Source organism: Cololabis saira, chromosome 12, assembly GCF_033807715.1.
Source record: "Cololabis saira isolate AMF1-May2022 chromosome 12, fColSai1.1, whole genome shotgun sequence".
NCBI classification, from domain to species: Eukaryota; Metazoa; Chordata; class Actinopteri; order Beloniformes; family Belonidae; genus Cololabis; species Cololabis saira.
The window spans coordinates 45673340-45690490 of NC_084598.1; the positions used below are offsets into that span (position 1 = coordinate 45673340).

Consider the following 17151-nt stretch of genomic DNA (forward strand, 5'->3'; position numbering starts at 1 on the left):
CTGGTGGCCGGGGCCCGTTTACACTGAAACGGTTGAAACATCGGTAAGGCCGCCTATGGGCATGGGGGACAACACAGGGGACTACGGGGGACAACAGAGGGGACTACGGGGGACAACAGAGGGGACTACGGGGGACAACAGAGGGGACTACGGGGGACAACAGAGGGGACTACGGGGGACAACAGAGGGGACTACGGGGGACAACAGAGGGGACTACGGGGGACAACAGAGGGGACTACGGGGGACAACAGAGGGGACTACGGGGGACAACAGAGGGGACTACGGGGGACAACAGAGGGGACTACGGGGGACAACAGAGGGGACTACGGGGGACACGGCAGCAGAAAAACACCTCAGGACTCCTCCGTGTTCAGGAAGAAGATTCCACACAAGTTTGGTCCTAACATTTGATCTTTAATGAACCACCAGAACTTCTGGTTCTCAACGTGCAACAATCTCTATTTTACACCAAGCAGGATAAACTTCATCAATCAATAAATTAAATTCATGTTTTCATCTCATCACCACCACAGTTTACATACATCTTTACATTTCCTGGTGTCACACCCAGGTGGTCACATGACCCTCAGAGGGGTCACATGACCCGCCCCGGGGTCACATGACCCTCAGAGGGGTCACATGACCCTCAGAGGGGTCACATGACCCTCAGAGGGGTCACATGACCCTCAGAGGGGTCACATGACCCGCCCTCAGAGGGGTTAGTGGGTAGTTTTAGTGTCCAGGTGAAGGTTTGAGGTCGGGCCTCTTCCTCGGTGGCCGGGTGGCCCTGGGCCCCCCCAGGGCCACCCGGGTGGCCCCTGGGCCCCCCAGGGCTCCCCCCGGTCACTTGCTGTGCTGCAGGTACTGCTGGGTGAACATGTTGAGCTCGCTGTCCAGCCAGCCGGCCTTGTTCCTGAAACACAACAGTTACCGGGTCACATTCAGTCATGGTGGTCCATTTACATTTTTATTTATTAAATATCTCATAGCATCATTTTTGTCCATCGCTCCTGTAGTTTCTTGTGCCGGCCCCCCTTTTTTCTCTTTTGTTCATGGTTCAGCATCCTCTGCCGGTGACAAAGAGCATCTCTGAATGCACAACACCGGATCCTGCAGCGTGGGAGTGAGAGGGGCAGGGTAACGGTCCGGTCAGGGTAACGGCCCGGTCAGGGTAACGGCCCGGTCAGGGTAACGGTCCGGTCAGGGTAACGGCCCGGTCAGGGTAACGGCCCGGTCAGGGTAACGGCCCGGTCAGGGTGACGGGTCAGGGTGACGGTCAGGGTGACGGCCCGGTCAGGGTAACGGTCAGGGTGACGGCCCGGTCAGGGTGACGGCCCGGTCAGAGTAACGGCCCGGTCAGGGTAACGGCCCGGTCAGGGTGACGGCCCGGTCAGGGTGACGGTCCGGTCAGGGTAACGGTCAGGGTAACGGCCCGGTCAGGGTAACGGTCAGGGTAACGGCCCGGTCAGGGTAACGGTCAGGGTAACGGCCCGGTCAGGGTAACGGTCAGGGTGACGGCCCGGTCAGGGTGACGGCCCGGTCAGGGTGACGGCCCGGTCAGGGTGACGGCCCGGTCAGGGTGACGGGTCAGGGTGACGGCCCGGTCAGGGTGACGGTCCGGTCAGGGTAACGGTCAGGGTAACGGCCCGGTCAGGGTAACGGCCCGGTCAGGGTAACGGCCCGGTCAGGGTAACGGCCCGGTCAGGGTAACGGCCCGGTCAGGGTGACGGCCCGGTCAGGGTGACGGTCAGGGTAACGGTCAGGGTAACGGCCCGGTCAGGGTAACGGGTCAGGGTAACGGCCCGGTCAGGGTAACGGCCCGGTCAGGGTGACGGCCCGGTCAGGGTGACGGGTCAGGGTAACGGCCCGGTCAGGGTAACGGCCCGGTCAGGGTGACGGCCCGGTCAGGGTGACGGCCCGGTCAGAGTAACGGCCCGGTCAGGGTAACGGGTCAGGGTAACGGCCCGGTCAGGGTAACGGCCCGGTCAGGGTGACGGCCCGGTCAGGGTGACGGCCCGGTCAGAGTAACGGCCCGGTCAGGGTGACGGCCCGGTCAGGGTGACGGCCCGGTCAGGGTGACGGCTCGGTCAGGGTGACGGGTCAGGGTGACGGCCCGGCCTCCACCTGCCTGCGGTTTTAAATCTCTTCTCAAAACCTCTTCTCCTTGGCTTTTAACACCTAGCAGGACAGTTGAGTTTACGTTATACTTTCATCTTCTATTCTATCCTATTTTATTCACTTAACTTATCATGATTGTTTTATTTATGCGTCTTATGTTTTACGGTGTTTTGTCTTTGTTTTCCGTTCTCCTGTCCAGCACTTTGGACCATGTTGGGGTTTTTAAAGTGTTTTATAAATAAAGTTGACTTGACTGTGTTGAAATAATCAATTTTCCGATTCTAAATCGATTCTCATATTAATTCTAAAGATCGATTTTTTTTTTCATGATTACATTACAACTTTTTGTATTTTTTTGGTTTATGCCCAAAAAAGGAATGTTTTGAACACGAGAATAACTGGTGCCAGGTTTTCGCCTTTTATACATTTCCTGAATCTTTTTGGTCCTGTGAGTTTTCCAGTTTTTGTATTTTGTGTCTCTGTTGTTTCCAGATGCACAGAGCTAACTTTACCTGAGCAGCTTGGCTTTACTCTGCAGGTTATTCTCACCTGAGCAGCTTGGCTTTACTCTGCAGGTTGTTATTCTCACCTGAGCAGCTTGGCTTTACTCTGCAGGTTGTCCAGAACCTCGATCTTGCTGTTCATGTGGTTGATCTCGTCCTCCAGGTTCTGTCGGGTCACGTCCACCTGCTGGCAGAGCTGAGCGAACACCCCGGCCAGCTCCCTGAAACACAGAGGAGGTTAGAGGTTAGAACCTGCTCCCTGAAACACAGCGGCAGGTTACCACCAACCTCCCCGACCAGAACCTCCTCCCCGACCAGAACCTCCTCCCCGACCAGAACCTCCTCCCCGTCCCAACCCTCTCCCCTGAATCCGTCACTCACTGCTGGACTTGGTGGCTGCAGTTGGATCCGGTGTAGCTGACGATGAGCTGCAGCTTCTCACTAGCGTAGTCCACAAACTGCCGTTTGAAGGCCCGTTCCTTGGCCCTGGTGGTCCAGGTGAGACGCTCGTACACGTACAGGAGACCGTAGAGGCCGACCGACAGGGCGATGAGCCGCCAGCCCACCGCCTTCCAGATCTGGAACAAACACCAACACATCAGGGAGGAGCTCGCTGTTATTATCATTATTATAACTAGTACTGATGCACCGATTGTTCGGTAACCGAAATGGTTCGGCCAAAAATGGCAAAAAAAACACTTTGGGTGTTCGGTGGAATAAGTGGGAAAAAAACCGAACAATTAATAACGGCGTTGTAAAATAAGGAAATAGACTGGCCGCTCCGTAACGGCTGCACCACAAACATAAATCGTTGGCCAACCAAAAAGTAACCACATAAGAATTTTACCAACATTCACCAGGAGGTGGAACCAAAACTACATAATGCTGGAAATTAAAACATGTTCAGTTTTTTATGTTCAATAAATATTTTCTACCTTGTAATTTTGTAAAAGATTTTTTTCTTTGAAAAGCCTAAATCAAATGTATTTGATTTATGCAATGGTGAAAAAATTGGCAAAATAAATGAAAAACTGCTGAAGAACCATGTTCGGTTTTGTTCGGTATTCGGCCAAGTTTTTATTATTATTTTCGGTTTCGGTCACAAATTTTCATTTCGGTGCATCACTACTAACTAGTAGACGTCTCATGAAACCTCCTCTGCTTTTGACTAGCGATGCCCCCACACATGTTTTTACACCAAGTACGAGTATTTTAATTTGTGTACTGATTATACTTGAGTACCGATACGAAACTTCTACCACAAAAAGAACTAGGCTGAAAATGCAATGAATTGGAAGACGGTTTTATTTGCAACCGATAAATTCAATAAAAATAAAGAAAATCAGGGACAGCTTCTTTCACAAAGCTGCGAACATTCTGCACCATTAAGCTCCTCATACTGGGCAATATTCTCTATCCATTCCAGTGCAAAATTCTTCACTCATTCGTGTGCATTATTCTCTCATTCATTCATGTTAATAGTGTATATATATTTATGTTTCCTGTTTCTTATTTATTTTTATTTTTTTACATAGTCTTTACATGTGTCAACTTTTACAGAGCTGCTGCCTGATCTCATTGTACCAGTATAATGATAATTAAAGCTGCAAGCAGCGATGAACGGGCCCTCGCACTCACGGCCACCGCCCCCCATAAGCATATCAGAAACGACACCACCCACGACTTCCTATGTCAAACCATTCAAAAGATATAGCAGAAAAAAGGGACAACCAATCAGATGAAGGGGCGGGGCTAATTCAGGCCAATGAAGGTCAAGGACTCCATACAGAATCTGATGACACCACCCACGACTCTCTATGTCAAACCATTCAAAAGTTATAGCAGAAAAAAGGGACAACCAATCAGAAGAAGGGGCGGGGCTAATTAAGGCCAACGAAGCTTAAGGACTCATTAGAGATTCCCATGACACCACCCACGACTCTCTATGTCAAAACATTCAAAAGTTATAGCAGGAAATAGGGACAACCAATCAGAAGAAGGGGCAGGGCTAATTTTCACCAATTATGGTCAAGGACTCAATACCGAGTCCCATGACGCCACCCACGACTCTCTATGTCAAACCTTTCAAAAGTTATGGCAGAGAAAAGTATTCTAGGGGGCGCTGTTGAGTCGTTAAGCCACGCCCATTAATGCAAACCATGAAATATCAAATTTATCGCCAGGCCTGTCTTGCATGCAAAATTTGGTGACTTTTGGGGAACTATCAAATATGGACCAATCAGATGAAGGGGGGCGCACCTTTTGGCGTCTAGCGTCGCCACGGTAACACTTTTGAAAGAGAAAAGTAATGTGGGTAGTCGCAGGATGGAGACGCACATTTTGATGTATAACACACCTGGGTTCACGTTACGGTTCGGGCCGTATTAATTGCCGAAGAAATGGCATAAATTGCGTCAAAATTACACAATGAATTCAAAATGGCCGACTTCCTGTTCGGTTTCGGCCATGGCGCCAAGAGACTTTTCTTTAAGTTGTGACATGATACAGGTGTGTACCGATTTTCGTGCATGTACGTCAAACCGTATTGTGGGGCTTGAGGCACAAAGTTTTCCGGGGGGCGCTGTTGAGCCATTTTGCCACGCCCATTAATACAAACCATGAAATATCAAATTTATTGCCAGGCCTGCCTTGCATGCAAAATTTGGTGACTTTTGGGGAACTATCAAATATGGACCAATCAGATGAAGGGGGGCCGCGCCTTTTGGCGTCTAGCGTTGCCACGGTAACACTTTTGAAAGAGAAAAGTAATGCGCGTAGTCGCAGGATGGAGACGCACATTTTGATGTATAACACATCTGGGTTCACGATACGGTTCGGGCCGTATTAATTCTCGAAGGAATGGCATATATTGCTCCAAAATTACGCGATTAATTCAGAATGTTCAAAATGGCCGACTTCCTGTTCGGTTTCGGCCATGCCGCCAAGAGACTTTTCTTTAAGTTGCGACATGATACAGGTGTGTACCGATTTTCGTTCATGTACGTCAAACCGTATTATGGGGCTTGAGGCGCAAAGTTTTTTCTGTCTGAACCAACCAGATGAAGGGTGGGCGTGCTTTTTGGTGTCTAGGGTCGCCACGGTAACGCTTTTGAAAGAGAAAAGTAATGCGTGTTGTCGCAGGATGGAGACGCACATTTTGATGTATAACACACTTGGGGGTTCGTTACGGTTCGGGCCGTATTAACTGCCGAAGGAATGGCATAAATTGCGCCAAAGTGACACGATTAATTCAAAATGGCTGACTTCCTGTTCGGTTTCGGCCATGTCGCCAAGAGACTTTTCTTTAAGTTGTGTACTGATACAGGTGTGTAGCGATTTTCGTGCATGTACGTCAAATCGTATTGTGGGGCTTGAGGCACAAAGTTTTCAAGGGGGCGCTGTTGAGCCATTTTGCCACGCCCATTAATGCAAACCATTAAATATCAAATTTTTCGCCAGGCCTGGCTTGCATGCAAAATTTGGTGACTTTTTGGGCACTTTTAGGGGGGCAAAAAGGCCTTCCTTTTGTCAGAACAATAAGAAGAAGAAGAATAATTCCTGCAATTACAATAGGGCCTTCGCACTGCAAGTGCTCGGGCCCTAATAAAGGCTTTTATTCTAGTCTATAACTATTTTAAAATCAGTCAAATACTTTTGGCATCATAACATCCGTGATGTAACAGCGACCAGGAATGTCATATCGCTGCTCGAGTGCGTCGAGAAGACGGTGAAATCTTTGGTCTTCTCCAGTTAACGGTGTCTGCTCATCCAGCGCTTTATATATTATATATATATATATAGAGTAACTGTTGAGTAACGTCTGAAGTACAAAATAATCATCTTCAGGCAAATTAAATCAATAAAATAAATAAAGAATAGCTAAGTTAAATTAAATTAATCTTAAAGTAAATTCAAGTACTTTAATAAATAATAAAATAACAGAATAAAAAAATAAATTAGCACAAGTAGCACTAAATTTCCAGCCTTTGTACTTTTCTTTTTTAACCAGGCAGAACTAGAACAAACATGAACTCATAGAAACTCTGTGTGTGTTTGAGTCTGTGTAAATGTGACAAAACATGCAAAAACTAACATTTTTCCCAAAGAATCACCCAGTGATGTCATGAGATTGACGCGTACGTGGATAAAAGAAAAGTAACAGCTCAATGTAGCCTAGCTGGCCGAGTTTTGTTTAAAATTGAATTTCTGTTGCAAATAAAACCTGTCTTCCAATTCATTGCATTTTTTTTTGCATTTTTAGCCTTTAGTTATTTTTGTGGTAGAAGTATCGGATCGGTACTCGGTATCGGCGAGTACACAAATTAAAATACTCGTACTCGGTGTGAAAAAAATGGTATCGGGGCCTCCCTAGTGTTTTTAACCAGAGAAGAACACAGTTATGGGTCGTTGTTGTCGCTCTTTTTTCTTCTTATAAACCGACATATCACCATGGATCATATCTGAGACTGTAATGAACGATTCATCAAAGGTTCTTGAGCTGCTGCTGAAGCTCATTGGTCGTTCTCAGCTTGTTGCTAAGCAACCAACGTTATTGACACAGGAAGTGAAGAAGCGGGGAGACTGTTTGGCCAATCAGAATGCAGAACACAATGAAGATCAACCAATCAGCAATGTGTGTGTGTGTGTGTGTGTGTGTGTGTGTGTGTGTGTGTGTGTGTGTGTGTGTGTGTGTGTGCGTGTGCGTGTGCGTGTGCGTGTGCGTGTGCGTGTGCGTGTGCGTGTGCGCGTGCGCGTGCGCGTGCGCGTGCGCGTGCGCGTGTGCGTGTGTGTGTGTGTGTACCCACCACACCACCGACCACCAGGACTCCCATGGAGGTGCGGGACGTCAGGGATGCCAGTCCCGTCACCATGGAAACCATCAGCTCCTCCTGAGTGACGGCTCCCTGAGGGAAGGGAGGCATGCTGGTGCTGACGGGAGTGAGGGCCATCGGCCGGGGAACCTGCAGGAGAACAGAGAGTTAGAGGAACCTGCAGGGAGTTAGAGGAACCTGCAGGGGCAGAAAACAAGTTTGGTAAAATTTCCTGATAACTTTAATATCATTGCGCTGCATCAACTGCCAGGTGGTAACCACGGCAACGGAGATTCAGAGAAGAAGAGCCGGCTACCGCAGGACGGACACATGAGGGATTTGGTCATTTCTTTTAATTTATTTGGTGAATTTAACCATTTTGATCAGCCATGCACCTGCTGTTTATTATAACAAATGCTGCTTTTCTGTGAGAGAGGAGCTAGTTCACACGGGATTTTGGTCCCATGTGAGACGAGACTTATTTTGAGAACTTGCGGACGGGGGGGCGAATAGCCCCCCCTTCGGAAGGTGCTGAGTAGAAAGGTATAAAGACGCGAGAGCCGGAAGTCCGGTTAGAGTCTGCTGTGGGTCTAGTGCACGACGCCCAGCGCGGTTTCTTTGGCCTACTCTGTATCAGGACTGTTCGGCTCTCCAGTCTCGTGTCGAGGTAAGAGTATGAGGCCTTGGCCCTTTGTAATTGTGTGCGTAATATTGCTCTGCCATTCGTGGGGGATGACTTGACACCTTGTCTGAGCAAAAAGAGTAATTGTGTGTGTGTCTTCTATGCAAATGCTTGTTTTTCTGGCTGGTAATAAAGGTTAATATATCATTATAGCAAAAGCGAGTGTGTGTGTGTGATTCATTTTGGTGCAGCCGACCACTCCTAGAACCTTAAAGTGAGATTCCTCCCAAAACAGGGATGCAGAAGAGGAGAGAAAAGAAACTATCCGAGCAGAGCTGAGCGGACTAGAATATCTCCCGTTACCAAGGAAACTAAATTATGGCTCGTTATAAAACTTTGTAATTTACCAGGTTCCAACGGCTGCAGACGAGAGATTAAACAGTCGCTCAGCTGTGGCTTGTTATAAAACTAATGATTTACACTGAAAACACATTAAAGCATGAATAACTGATTTAATATTTATGTTTTTTGGTAAGTGACCGTGGTTTAAGCGGATAATGCCCTTTCTAGGTGGACAGTAACATAACAGGCAGGTGGAAGCAGCAGCGGGATGACCGGCAGGCCAGAACGCAGCTCCCGAGGCTCCGGCCTGCAAACATGCACAAAAGAGAAAAAAGGGGGGCCGGCACAAGAAACTACAGGAACGATGGACAAAAATGATAGCTATGAGATATTTATAATAAATAAAAATGGAAATGGAGAAGAGAGGAAGGGTAAAGGAGAGGAGAAGAAGGGTGAGAGGCACCGCCCAGCGGATCATGTTGGTCCCCCCTGCAGCATAAGCCTATAGCAGCATATCTACCACCAAGCTATATTTGAGACTAACTATTATAGTCTTGTTCTATAGCTGCAACTATGACTACTGACTCTAACACACTAGAGTTTACACTACCTAGAGATTTACCAACACCAGCTAGAGGTTTACTAAACACTAACTATAGGCTTTACTAAACACTAATCCACTACTAGTCTTGTTCTATAAGTGTAAGGTGGTAAAGACATTATTTCATTACCCCCCCACCTACTACATTTTGACTTTTTTCTCGACATTTTCTTTTTTTTTTCGTACGTTTTTTTCGTACGTTTTTTCGTACGTTTTTTTCGTATGATTTTTTCGTACATTTTTTCGTACGTTTTTTTCCATGCGTTTTTTCGTACGTTTTTTTCGTACATTTTGTAGTACGTTTTTTTCGTACGTTTTTTTCGTACATTTTTTCGTACATTTTTTCATACGTTTTGGATCATGTCGGTCCCCCCTGCAGCATAGGCCTATAGCAGCATATCTACCACCAAGCTATATTTGAGACTAACTATTATAGTCTTGTTCTATAGCTGCAACTATGACTACTGACTCTAACACACTAGAGTTTACACTACCTAGAGATTTACCAACACCAGCTAGAGTATTACCTGGTCACTGTAGCCCATCAGGAGTTCTGGGTTCTATTACCTGGTCACTGTAGCCCATCAGGAGTTCTGGGTTCTATTACCTGGTCACTGTAGCCCATCAGGAGTTCTGGGTTCTATTACCTGGTCACTGTAGCCCATCAGGGCCCGGCGGGTGTTCTTGGGCCCCAGGAAGCGGTTGACCAACATGGTCCAGCCCAGGGAGAAGTGGAAGCCGATGTCTTCCTGGAAGTCGCTGCAGAGCTTGTCACAGGCCAGGTCGTAGTTGAGGCTGAAGCACTGGCGGGGAAACATCTTATCCACCTGTTCTCGGACCGAGCCGGGCAGCAGAGGCTTCAGACCGTCTAAATGAAGATTTGTGGCCGAAACCGAAAATAATAATAAACACTTGGCCAAATACTGAATAATACCGAACAATGGTTCTTTTCATTTATTTTACCAATTTTTGAAAAGCTACATTGAGAATTATCTTTCACAATCTCTAATAGGCTCTAATGTTCTGCTCTTCCATCTGGTGATGCTTGTAAGTCCCGTAGTTGGGCATGTGTAGGCTGTTAATGAGACGGGGATTTCTGCAACCTGACGAGAGGCTCCAGGCTGAGGGCCCGGTCCTGGTAAGCCCCGCCCCCCGGACATAAGCCCCGCCCCCCCACCCCGGCTCTGATATTCTACTGGCGAGAGGGTTCTGCTCCTGGGGATGGGACTACTGACTGATAACCATCTAACTGTTGAGCGGTTGCGCTCGTCATCTGAATCTGGTTTAGGGCTGTGCGATTAATCGATTTTAAATCTAAATCGGATTTATTAATCACAATCGATGTTAAAAAAAGGAAAATCGGAAAATCGATCTTCCTTTTTTGCAGCTGCATTACAGACAGAGCTCATCTAGTCATTTTTGTTTGGTCAAGAAAATTATAAATGTTGTCACTTTACTAAACTCAAGGAGGATGTACAGTATCTTTCAATTGCACTTCATTCCCAATAGGGACATTTGTTTGCTATTTTTCTTTAAAAATAAAGATAAAATATTTGAAACTATTTATTCCATTGTCTTTTGTAGTTTTACCAAAAAAATCGAAATCGGAAATCGGGTTTTCAGAGAATAAAATCGGGATTTTATTTTTGTCCAAAATCGCCCAGCCCTAATCTGGTTATTTTCTTGGAGGATCTGGTAATATCAGAAAGTGAGGGTTCTCATCGGTAGTACGATCTTTTCTCTGCTGTGCGTCCGTCACCGTCTCCATCACCAAGCGGTTTCCCAACTCAGCCTGGATCATTTCTCGTGTCCTCTGCTTTTCCCCACATCCCAGTAATGATCTGAAATGCTGACATGTTTGTAACATCCCCTCACTCCACGCTGTTCCCTGTTTGATTGCGTCATCACACGCCGTTATTAATTGTTCGTTTTTTTCCCACTTATTCCACCGAACACCGAAAGTGTTTTTTTACTTTTTTCGGCCGAACAATTTCGGTTACCGAACAATCGGTGCATCACTGGTTCAGATCCTCTAAAAACACACATTAGAGGCTTCAGGCCGTCTAGGAGGCCGTTTGACGTTACATGACCAGTCCAGCAGGACTGAGCCGCAGGTCCTCCGAGTAAGTTCAGACTTCTGTTCTAGAACAGCGACGATCAACAAAAGACGGCCTTCAGTGCTGGAACCAAAATCCCCCCCCCCACCCACGGGTGCTGTTCTCACCGATCATGTCGGTCTGCGTGGCCTGCAGGGCCCCGGTGATGGAGGACGAGCATCTCTCTGACACGTTCTTCCCCAGACCTTCCTCAATGTGGCGGTGCAGCTCCTGCAACCAGAGAGACATTATTTACTTTATTCTCTATTCTGTTTCTCTCATTCTACTAACGCTCTTCAATACTCTCACTATTTACTTTATTCTCTGTTTCTCTCATTCTAACGCTCTTTAATACTCTCATTATCTACTTTATTCTGTTCCTCTCATTCTACTAACCCCCCACATAAACACTCATATCTGTCACAGCTGCTGGTGCAAAGGTCTGCGCTAGAATAACAGCTACATTGAGAATGATTTAGCTGTTTAGTTATTATTTCCTGATAATTCAGGTGCTGCCCTGTTTTGATTGGTTCATTTTGGTTCATTATTAATTATTAATAACTATCGTAAGACAATTATTAATAACTGTCTAATAACTGAACCAGCACCCCCATTGTGGCACAACATAATTGGTGCCCCGTGTGAGGCTTTGTGTCAAATAATCTGTAAAATAATCCAATATTAATTTGGAAAAAAAATTGACTTTTTTTGTTTTGTTTTTAATTTTTAATTTAAAAAAACTTGTATTATTATTGATTGTTTTTTTTAACAGTAACTGAACCGTAAACATCCATCAGATGTGTTGTGTGTGCAGCAGGTGCTGATACTCACGTTCTTGTAAACCTTCAGCACCACCGGTGCCGGGTGGAAGTCCAGGTGGAAGTCGTCCACCAGGACGTGGAGCTTCCGGATCTCCTCGGCCATGGTGTTGGACACCTGGACGAGAGGACAACGCAGTGAGGATCAGCTGATGTCCCCGTTGAACAGGTACGCCGTGACGTCACGGTGCTCTCACCTGTCTCTCCACCTCCTCCGTGATCTTCTTGATCTTGGCCTTGCAGTCCAGCGTCAGCAGGTCCAGCTGTTTGTCGATGAACTCCAGCCGGTCCTGACGGTCCTCCTTGGTCTCCAGACAGTACACTCTGTCACAGAGACACGTCTGTTAGTGGGTGGACGGGGGGACCCAGAACCAGATGGAACCAGAACCAGACAGTACACTCTGTCACAGAGACACCTCTGTTAGTGGGTGGACGGGGACCCAGAACCAGATGAAACCAGAACCAGAACCAGACAGTACACTCTATCACACAGCAGTTTACAGGGGTTTCATTGAATCAGTTTTAACTTTCAACATGACGGCTTGGTTCGGATCTTTATCCAACATTCACCACAATCCATTAAACTAAATTATTACATTGAGCAGTAAAATAATCGGACAGAAGCAGGAATCACTGATGGGCATCTGTAACAGAAGGACTAAAGGAGAGGGACAACAAATAACCTCAGACATCACACACTCTAACCCAGGGGTCGGCAACCCAGAATGTTTTAGAGCCATATTGGACCAAAAACACAAAAAACAAATATGTCTGGAGCCGCAAAAAATGAAAAGTCTTGTATCAGAATTAGAATGAAGACAACACATGCTGCATGTTTCTATATTAGTTAGAACTGGGGGAAGATTTATTTTTTTATTATGCACTTCGAGAAAAATGTCAAAATGTCGAGAAAAAGTTGAAATATTGAGAAAAAAGTCAAAATTCCAAGAAAAAAGTCGAAATGTTAAGATTATTGTTAAACTACAATCTTGAGAAAAAAGTCGAAATGTCGAGAAAAAAAATCGGAATGTAAAGAAAAAAGTCGAAATGTCGAGAAAAAAGTCAAAATTTCGAGAAAGTCGAAATGTCAAGATTAATGTTGAAGTACAATCTTGAGAAAAAAGTCGAAATGTCGAGAAAGAAGTCGAAATGTTGAGAAAAAAGTCGAGGAAATAGTCAAACTTTCATGAAAGAGGTCGAAATGTAAAGAAAAAAGTCGAAATGTTGAGAAAAAAGTCGAAATTTCAAGAAAAAAGTCAAAATTTCAAGAAAAAAGTTGAAATCTTGAGAAAAAAGTCGAAATGTCAAAATTAAAAAGAAAGGGAAAAAGGAAGAAAAAAAGAGGAAAAAAGGAAGAAAAAAGAAAAAAAGGAAAAAAGAAGAAAGAAAGGAAAAAAAGGTCAAACATTTTTGAAAAAAACCGGTATACCGGTATGAACCGGTATACCGCCCAGCACTAGCTTCAGATACATGAGGAATTCACTCACAGCTGAGGCCTCCAGTACGTATCTGAATGCTATGATTATATTGTATTACAAACTGGTCTCGGTCAAATTAGTTAGAGAAATAACAGGAATAATCGTTCAGTTGCGGCTACAAGCACCAAAATTGGCACACATACTCCTTAGGGGTTGCTCTTTTTATAAAACGATTGTGCCAAAAAAGATGGCGGCCTTTTTTCAAGATGGCCGCCATCGAATATACAGTAATATTGCATTTCGCAATAAAATCCAATAGAGTTGTCCTATTGGAATGATCTTGGTGTCAAATCATAACCTTTTCACTATGTAGAATCTAAATTTGGACCCATGGACTTACACTTTGGTTTCCTTGTACCAGATATCAGTCCCAGAATCCTAATATTCTGCTAAATTTGAGTTTTTTTTGTTATGTTTGACACTGGTAAAATAGATGGCAGTGTATACTTTAATATTGTTAGAGGTTTTGTGTGTGGTTTTTTGGCACAATGGTTTTATCAAAAGAGCAACCCCTAAGGAGTATGTGTGCCACTTTTGGTGCTTGTAGCCGCAACTGAACGATTCACCTGTTTTCTGCATGTTGTTTCTCTAACTAAACTGTTCTAAAACCACTTGAATCATGATACAAATATGCCCTAAAAATCCATGATCCAGAAACCCTTTGCTCTGAGAAGTTAACACGAACAACCAGATCTGTTCCCAGGGGGGGTGTAGTGGACCCCGACGCAGAACTGCATCATGGGAAATCATCATTCTATTTATTGCAATGACTCAATGGAATAATCTGCCAACAGACATTATTTCCTGTACAAGTCCCAGCACCTTCTCACATCTGGCCAAGCGCTGGTTACTGTCAAGACAAGTGTGTGTGTGTGCGTGCGTGCGTGCGTGCGTGCGTGCGTGCGTGCGTGAGTGCGTGCGTGCGTGCGTGCGTGCGTGCGTGCGTCTTAGGTTCAAACATCTCACAGATCCCTGTTGAATCTGCTTCCATGTTTTTATTTTATTTCATCTAGTGTGTCTTTGCTTTGTTCTGCTCTTTTTACTTATTTCTTCTTCTTTGGGACCCCCTTGAAAATGAGATGTTACATCTCAAGGGGCTATCCTTTAATAAATTCTATTCTTCTATACCAGAGGTTTTCAACTGGTTTTATTCCAGTCCCACCATTAGAACCAAGAAGCAACTCGGGGACCAACTGCTTTTGGGGACGATTGTTTTATTTTGCACCTTGATTTTAAATAAAAGTATGGGCCTATAGAGGCTATTTATTTGCATCAGTGTCTATTTTTATTTGCACCTTTTGCTATAAAGAAAAGAAAACAAAAAACAGTCAATGAAAAATGACCAATAGGAAGCCAAGATGGCTTATAATTAGGGCTGGGACTTTATCACATTAATTACGATTAATTAATTACAGAAAAATAACGCGACAAAAAAAAAATAACACATTTAATTGCAATTTACTTTTGCACTCCAAACAGTGCGGAATGTTTCTCATTGCACGAGTTCCCGGTAGAAGTTACCCGTTTAATGTTACTAAACAAAAACAAAAAAAAGTCCTGAAAAAGCTTGAATATACAGTAGCTAACTTGAATTAAAGTTTGTGCCTTGTGGACGATGCAATCATGTTCCTATTATTCATATTGCAATTTATGTTAACACTCAGTTATCAAAATAAACACAATTTTGTTGTTTAAGCTCATTTATGTGTCAATTCAATGATTCAGTCATGAACCAAAATGCATTTAAATTGAAAAATGTCGCTTCTCGTGTCAAATATTGTTATGCGATTAATTAATTACAAAGCCTCTAATTATTTAGATAAATTTTTTTAATCGAGTCTCAACCCTACTTATAATATTACAAAGTTCACTCTCACTCATTTGACATCATTTGGATGGGTAAATTATTCACAAAAATGAATAGTAAATGGAAAATAAATTGTGTCTAATTTATTATTGTTTTCCTTTTACAATTTCACGGCCCACCTGCAATACCGTCACGGACCACCAGAGGGCCGCGGACCCCCGGTTGACAATCCCTGTTCTATACTAATGTTTATGTTCTATTCCATCAACCTGCCCAGAGACTACAGGTGGAAAACTGCTGCTACAACCTGGAACAATGTTCTCTGGTAAGAGATTAATGTCTCATTGTGCACTGTAGGAATGGGTGATATTTTACCGTTAATGATAAACCGTCAAAAAAACTCCCCACGGTAAGAATTTGTATCTCACGGTAAAAACCATAAATTCCAGTTGATGACGTTTTTGTTTAAAACTGATTTATGGTTCTGAGTTAAATCCACGCACAATGTACGTGAAGGAAGGAAGGAAGGAAGGAAGGAAGGAAGGAAGGAAGGAAGGAAGGAAGGAAGGAAGGAAGGAAGGAAGGAAGGAAGGAAGAGAGAAAAGAGGAAGGGAAGAAGGAAGGAGAGAGCAGGAGGAAAGAAGGAAGGGAAAAAAGAAGGAAGGAAATGAGCCTGAAAGAAAGAAAGAAAGAAAGAAAGAAAGAAAGAAAGAAAGAAAGAAAGAAAGAAAGAAAGAAAGAAAGAAAGAAAGAAAGAAAGAAAGAAAGAAAGAAAGAAAGAAAGAAAGAAAGAAAGAAAGAAAGAAAGAGAAATTCCCGTTGATACGTTTTTGTGTAAAAAACATGGCGGATCTGAGAGAGAGATAGATTTATAGATTTATTGAATTGGTATTTTTTTTATCGTCATTTTAATCGTTATCAGGGTAAATGCCAGAAATTATCCTGATACATTTTTTAGACCATACCGCCCATCCCTAGTGCACTGCCCCTGTTTTGATGTAAATACATTACAATTACAACTATTTCCGTTGTGGTGAAACGACACCCACCTCTGTTCCTGGGCGGCGATGTGCACCGAGTCCATGATGCGACGCAGCGCCTCCGAGATCTGCTTGGCCCGGACGGTGTGAGTCTCAAACTTGGTCTTGACGGCCGACTGGGAGATGCATTCCTGCACACGACACACAGACGAGCCGCTTTAGCCTCAACCAGCGACCCGTAGAGACGGGAACAGGGACTGATCTCACCTCAAACCTCCTCTCAAAGTTCTGGAACTCAAACATCCGGGCCTGGAACCCCTCGGCCAGAGCTCCCCCTGCAGGAACAGAGAAACCGGGGTTGGTCATGAACACATGAAACCGGGGTTGGTCATGAACACATGAAACCGGGGTTCCACCATCACCTCCATGTTTGGGGAAGCAAGAACTCTGCAGGTCCAGGTTCTAGGAATAGGGATATTAATTCCTAAAAATCGATTTGTATGTCTAAAGATGGATTTTTTTTCTTTCATCATTACATTACAACTTTTGGTATTTTTGTGTTTATGCCCAAAAAGGAATGTTTTGTTGGACACCAGAATAACTGGTGCCATGTTTTTGCCTTTAAATATGTTTAAGGTATGGAAATGTTAAAGTTTTCAGTTCTAATTGCATAAATTGTCTATATTTCATTACTTTATATTCTGTCTTGGGGTTACATTTGAATAAAATGTTAAAAAACCAATTTCTCAAAAATTAAAAACCCCAAAAAATACAGAAAATGGAGAAAAATAAAACTGGAATGTGGGAAAAACAAAAACTGATTTAATCCGCCTCCGTTTCCTCCCTGGATCTGTTTGGTAATTCTGCCACACAATGTTTCTGCAAAGCATTCTGGGAGCTGATTGGTCCTTGGTCCCCCATACTTGCTGTTGAATCTCAATATAATACTAGTATGAATATGTTGCAGAACTGCAG

General features: G+C 44.4%; 1 protein-coding gene across 1 annotated transcript in view; it reads right to left on the reverse strand.

The window, feature by feature from the left end:
• Positions 1 to 679: 679 nt before the first annotated feature.
• The window catches only part of LOC133457551 (mitofusin-2-like), a 32552-nt gene continuing 16080 nt past the window's right edge, over positions 680 to 17151 (reverse strand). Inside the window, exons 7-16 of the mRNA XM_061736926.1 lie at positions 16444 to 16511; positions 16246 to 16367; positions 12109 to 12235; positions 11925 to 12029; positions 11222 to 11324; positions 9645 to 9865; positions 7427 to 7582; positions 3003 to 3199; positions 2708 to 2842; positions 680 to 913 (exon numbers count right to left, since the gene is read on the reverse strand). Of these exons, the coding sequence (XP_061592910.1) occupies positions 844 to 913; positions 2708 to 2842; positions 3003 to 3199; positions 7427 to 7582; positions 9645 to 9865; positions 11222 to 11324; positions 11925 to 12029; positions 12109 to 12235; positions 16246 to 16367; positions 16444 to 16511 (1304 nt within the window). The 3' untranslated portion in view covers positions 680 to 843. The remainder of the gene's footprint in view (positions 914 to 2707; positions 2843 to 3002; positions 3200 to 7426; positions 7583 to 9644; positions 9866 to 11221; positions 11325 to 11924; positions 12030 to 12108; positions 12236 to 16245; positions 16368 to 16443; positions 16512 to 17151) is intronic.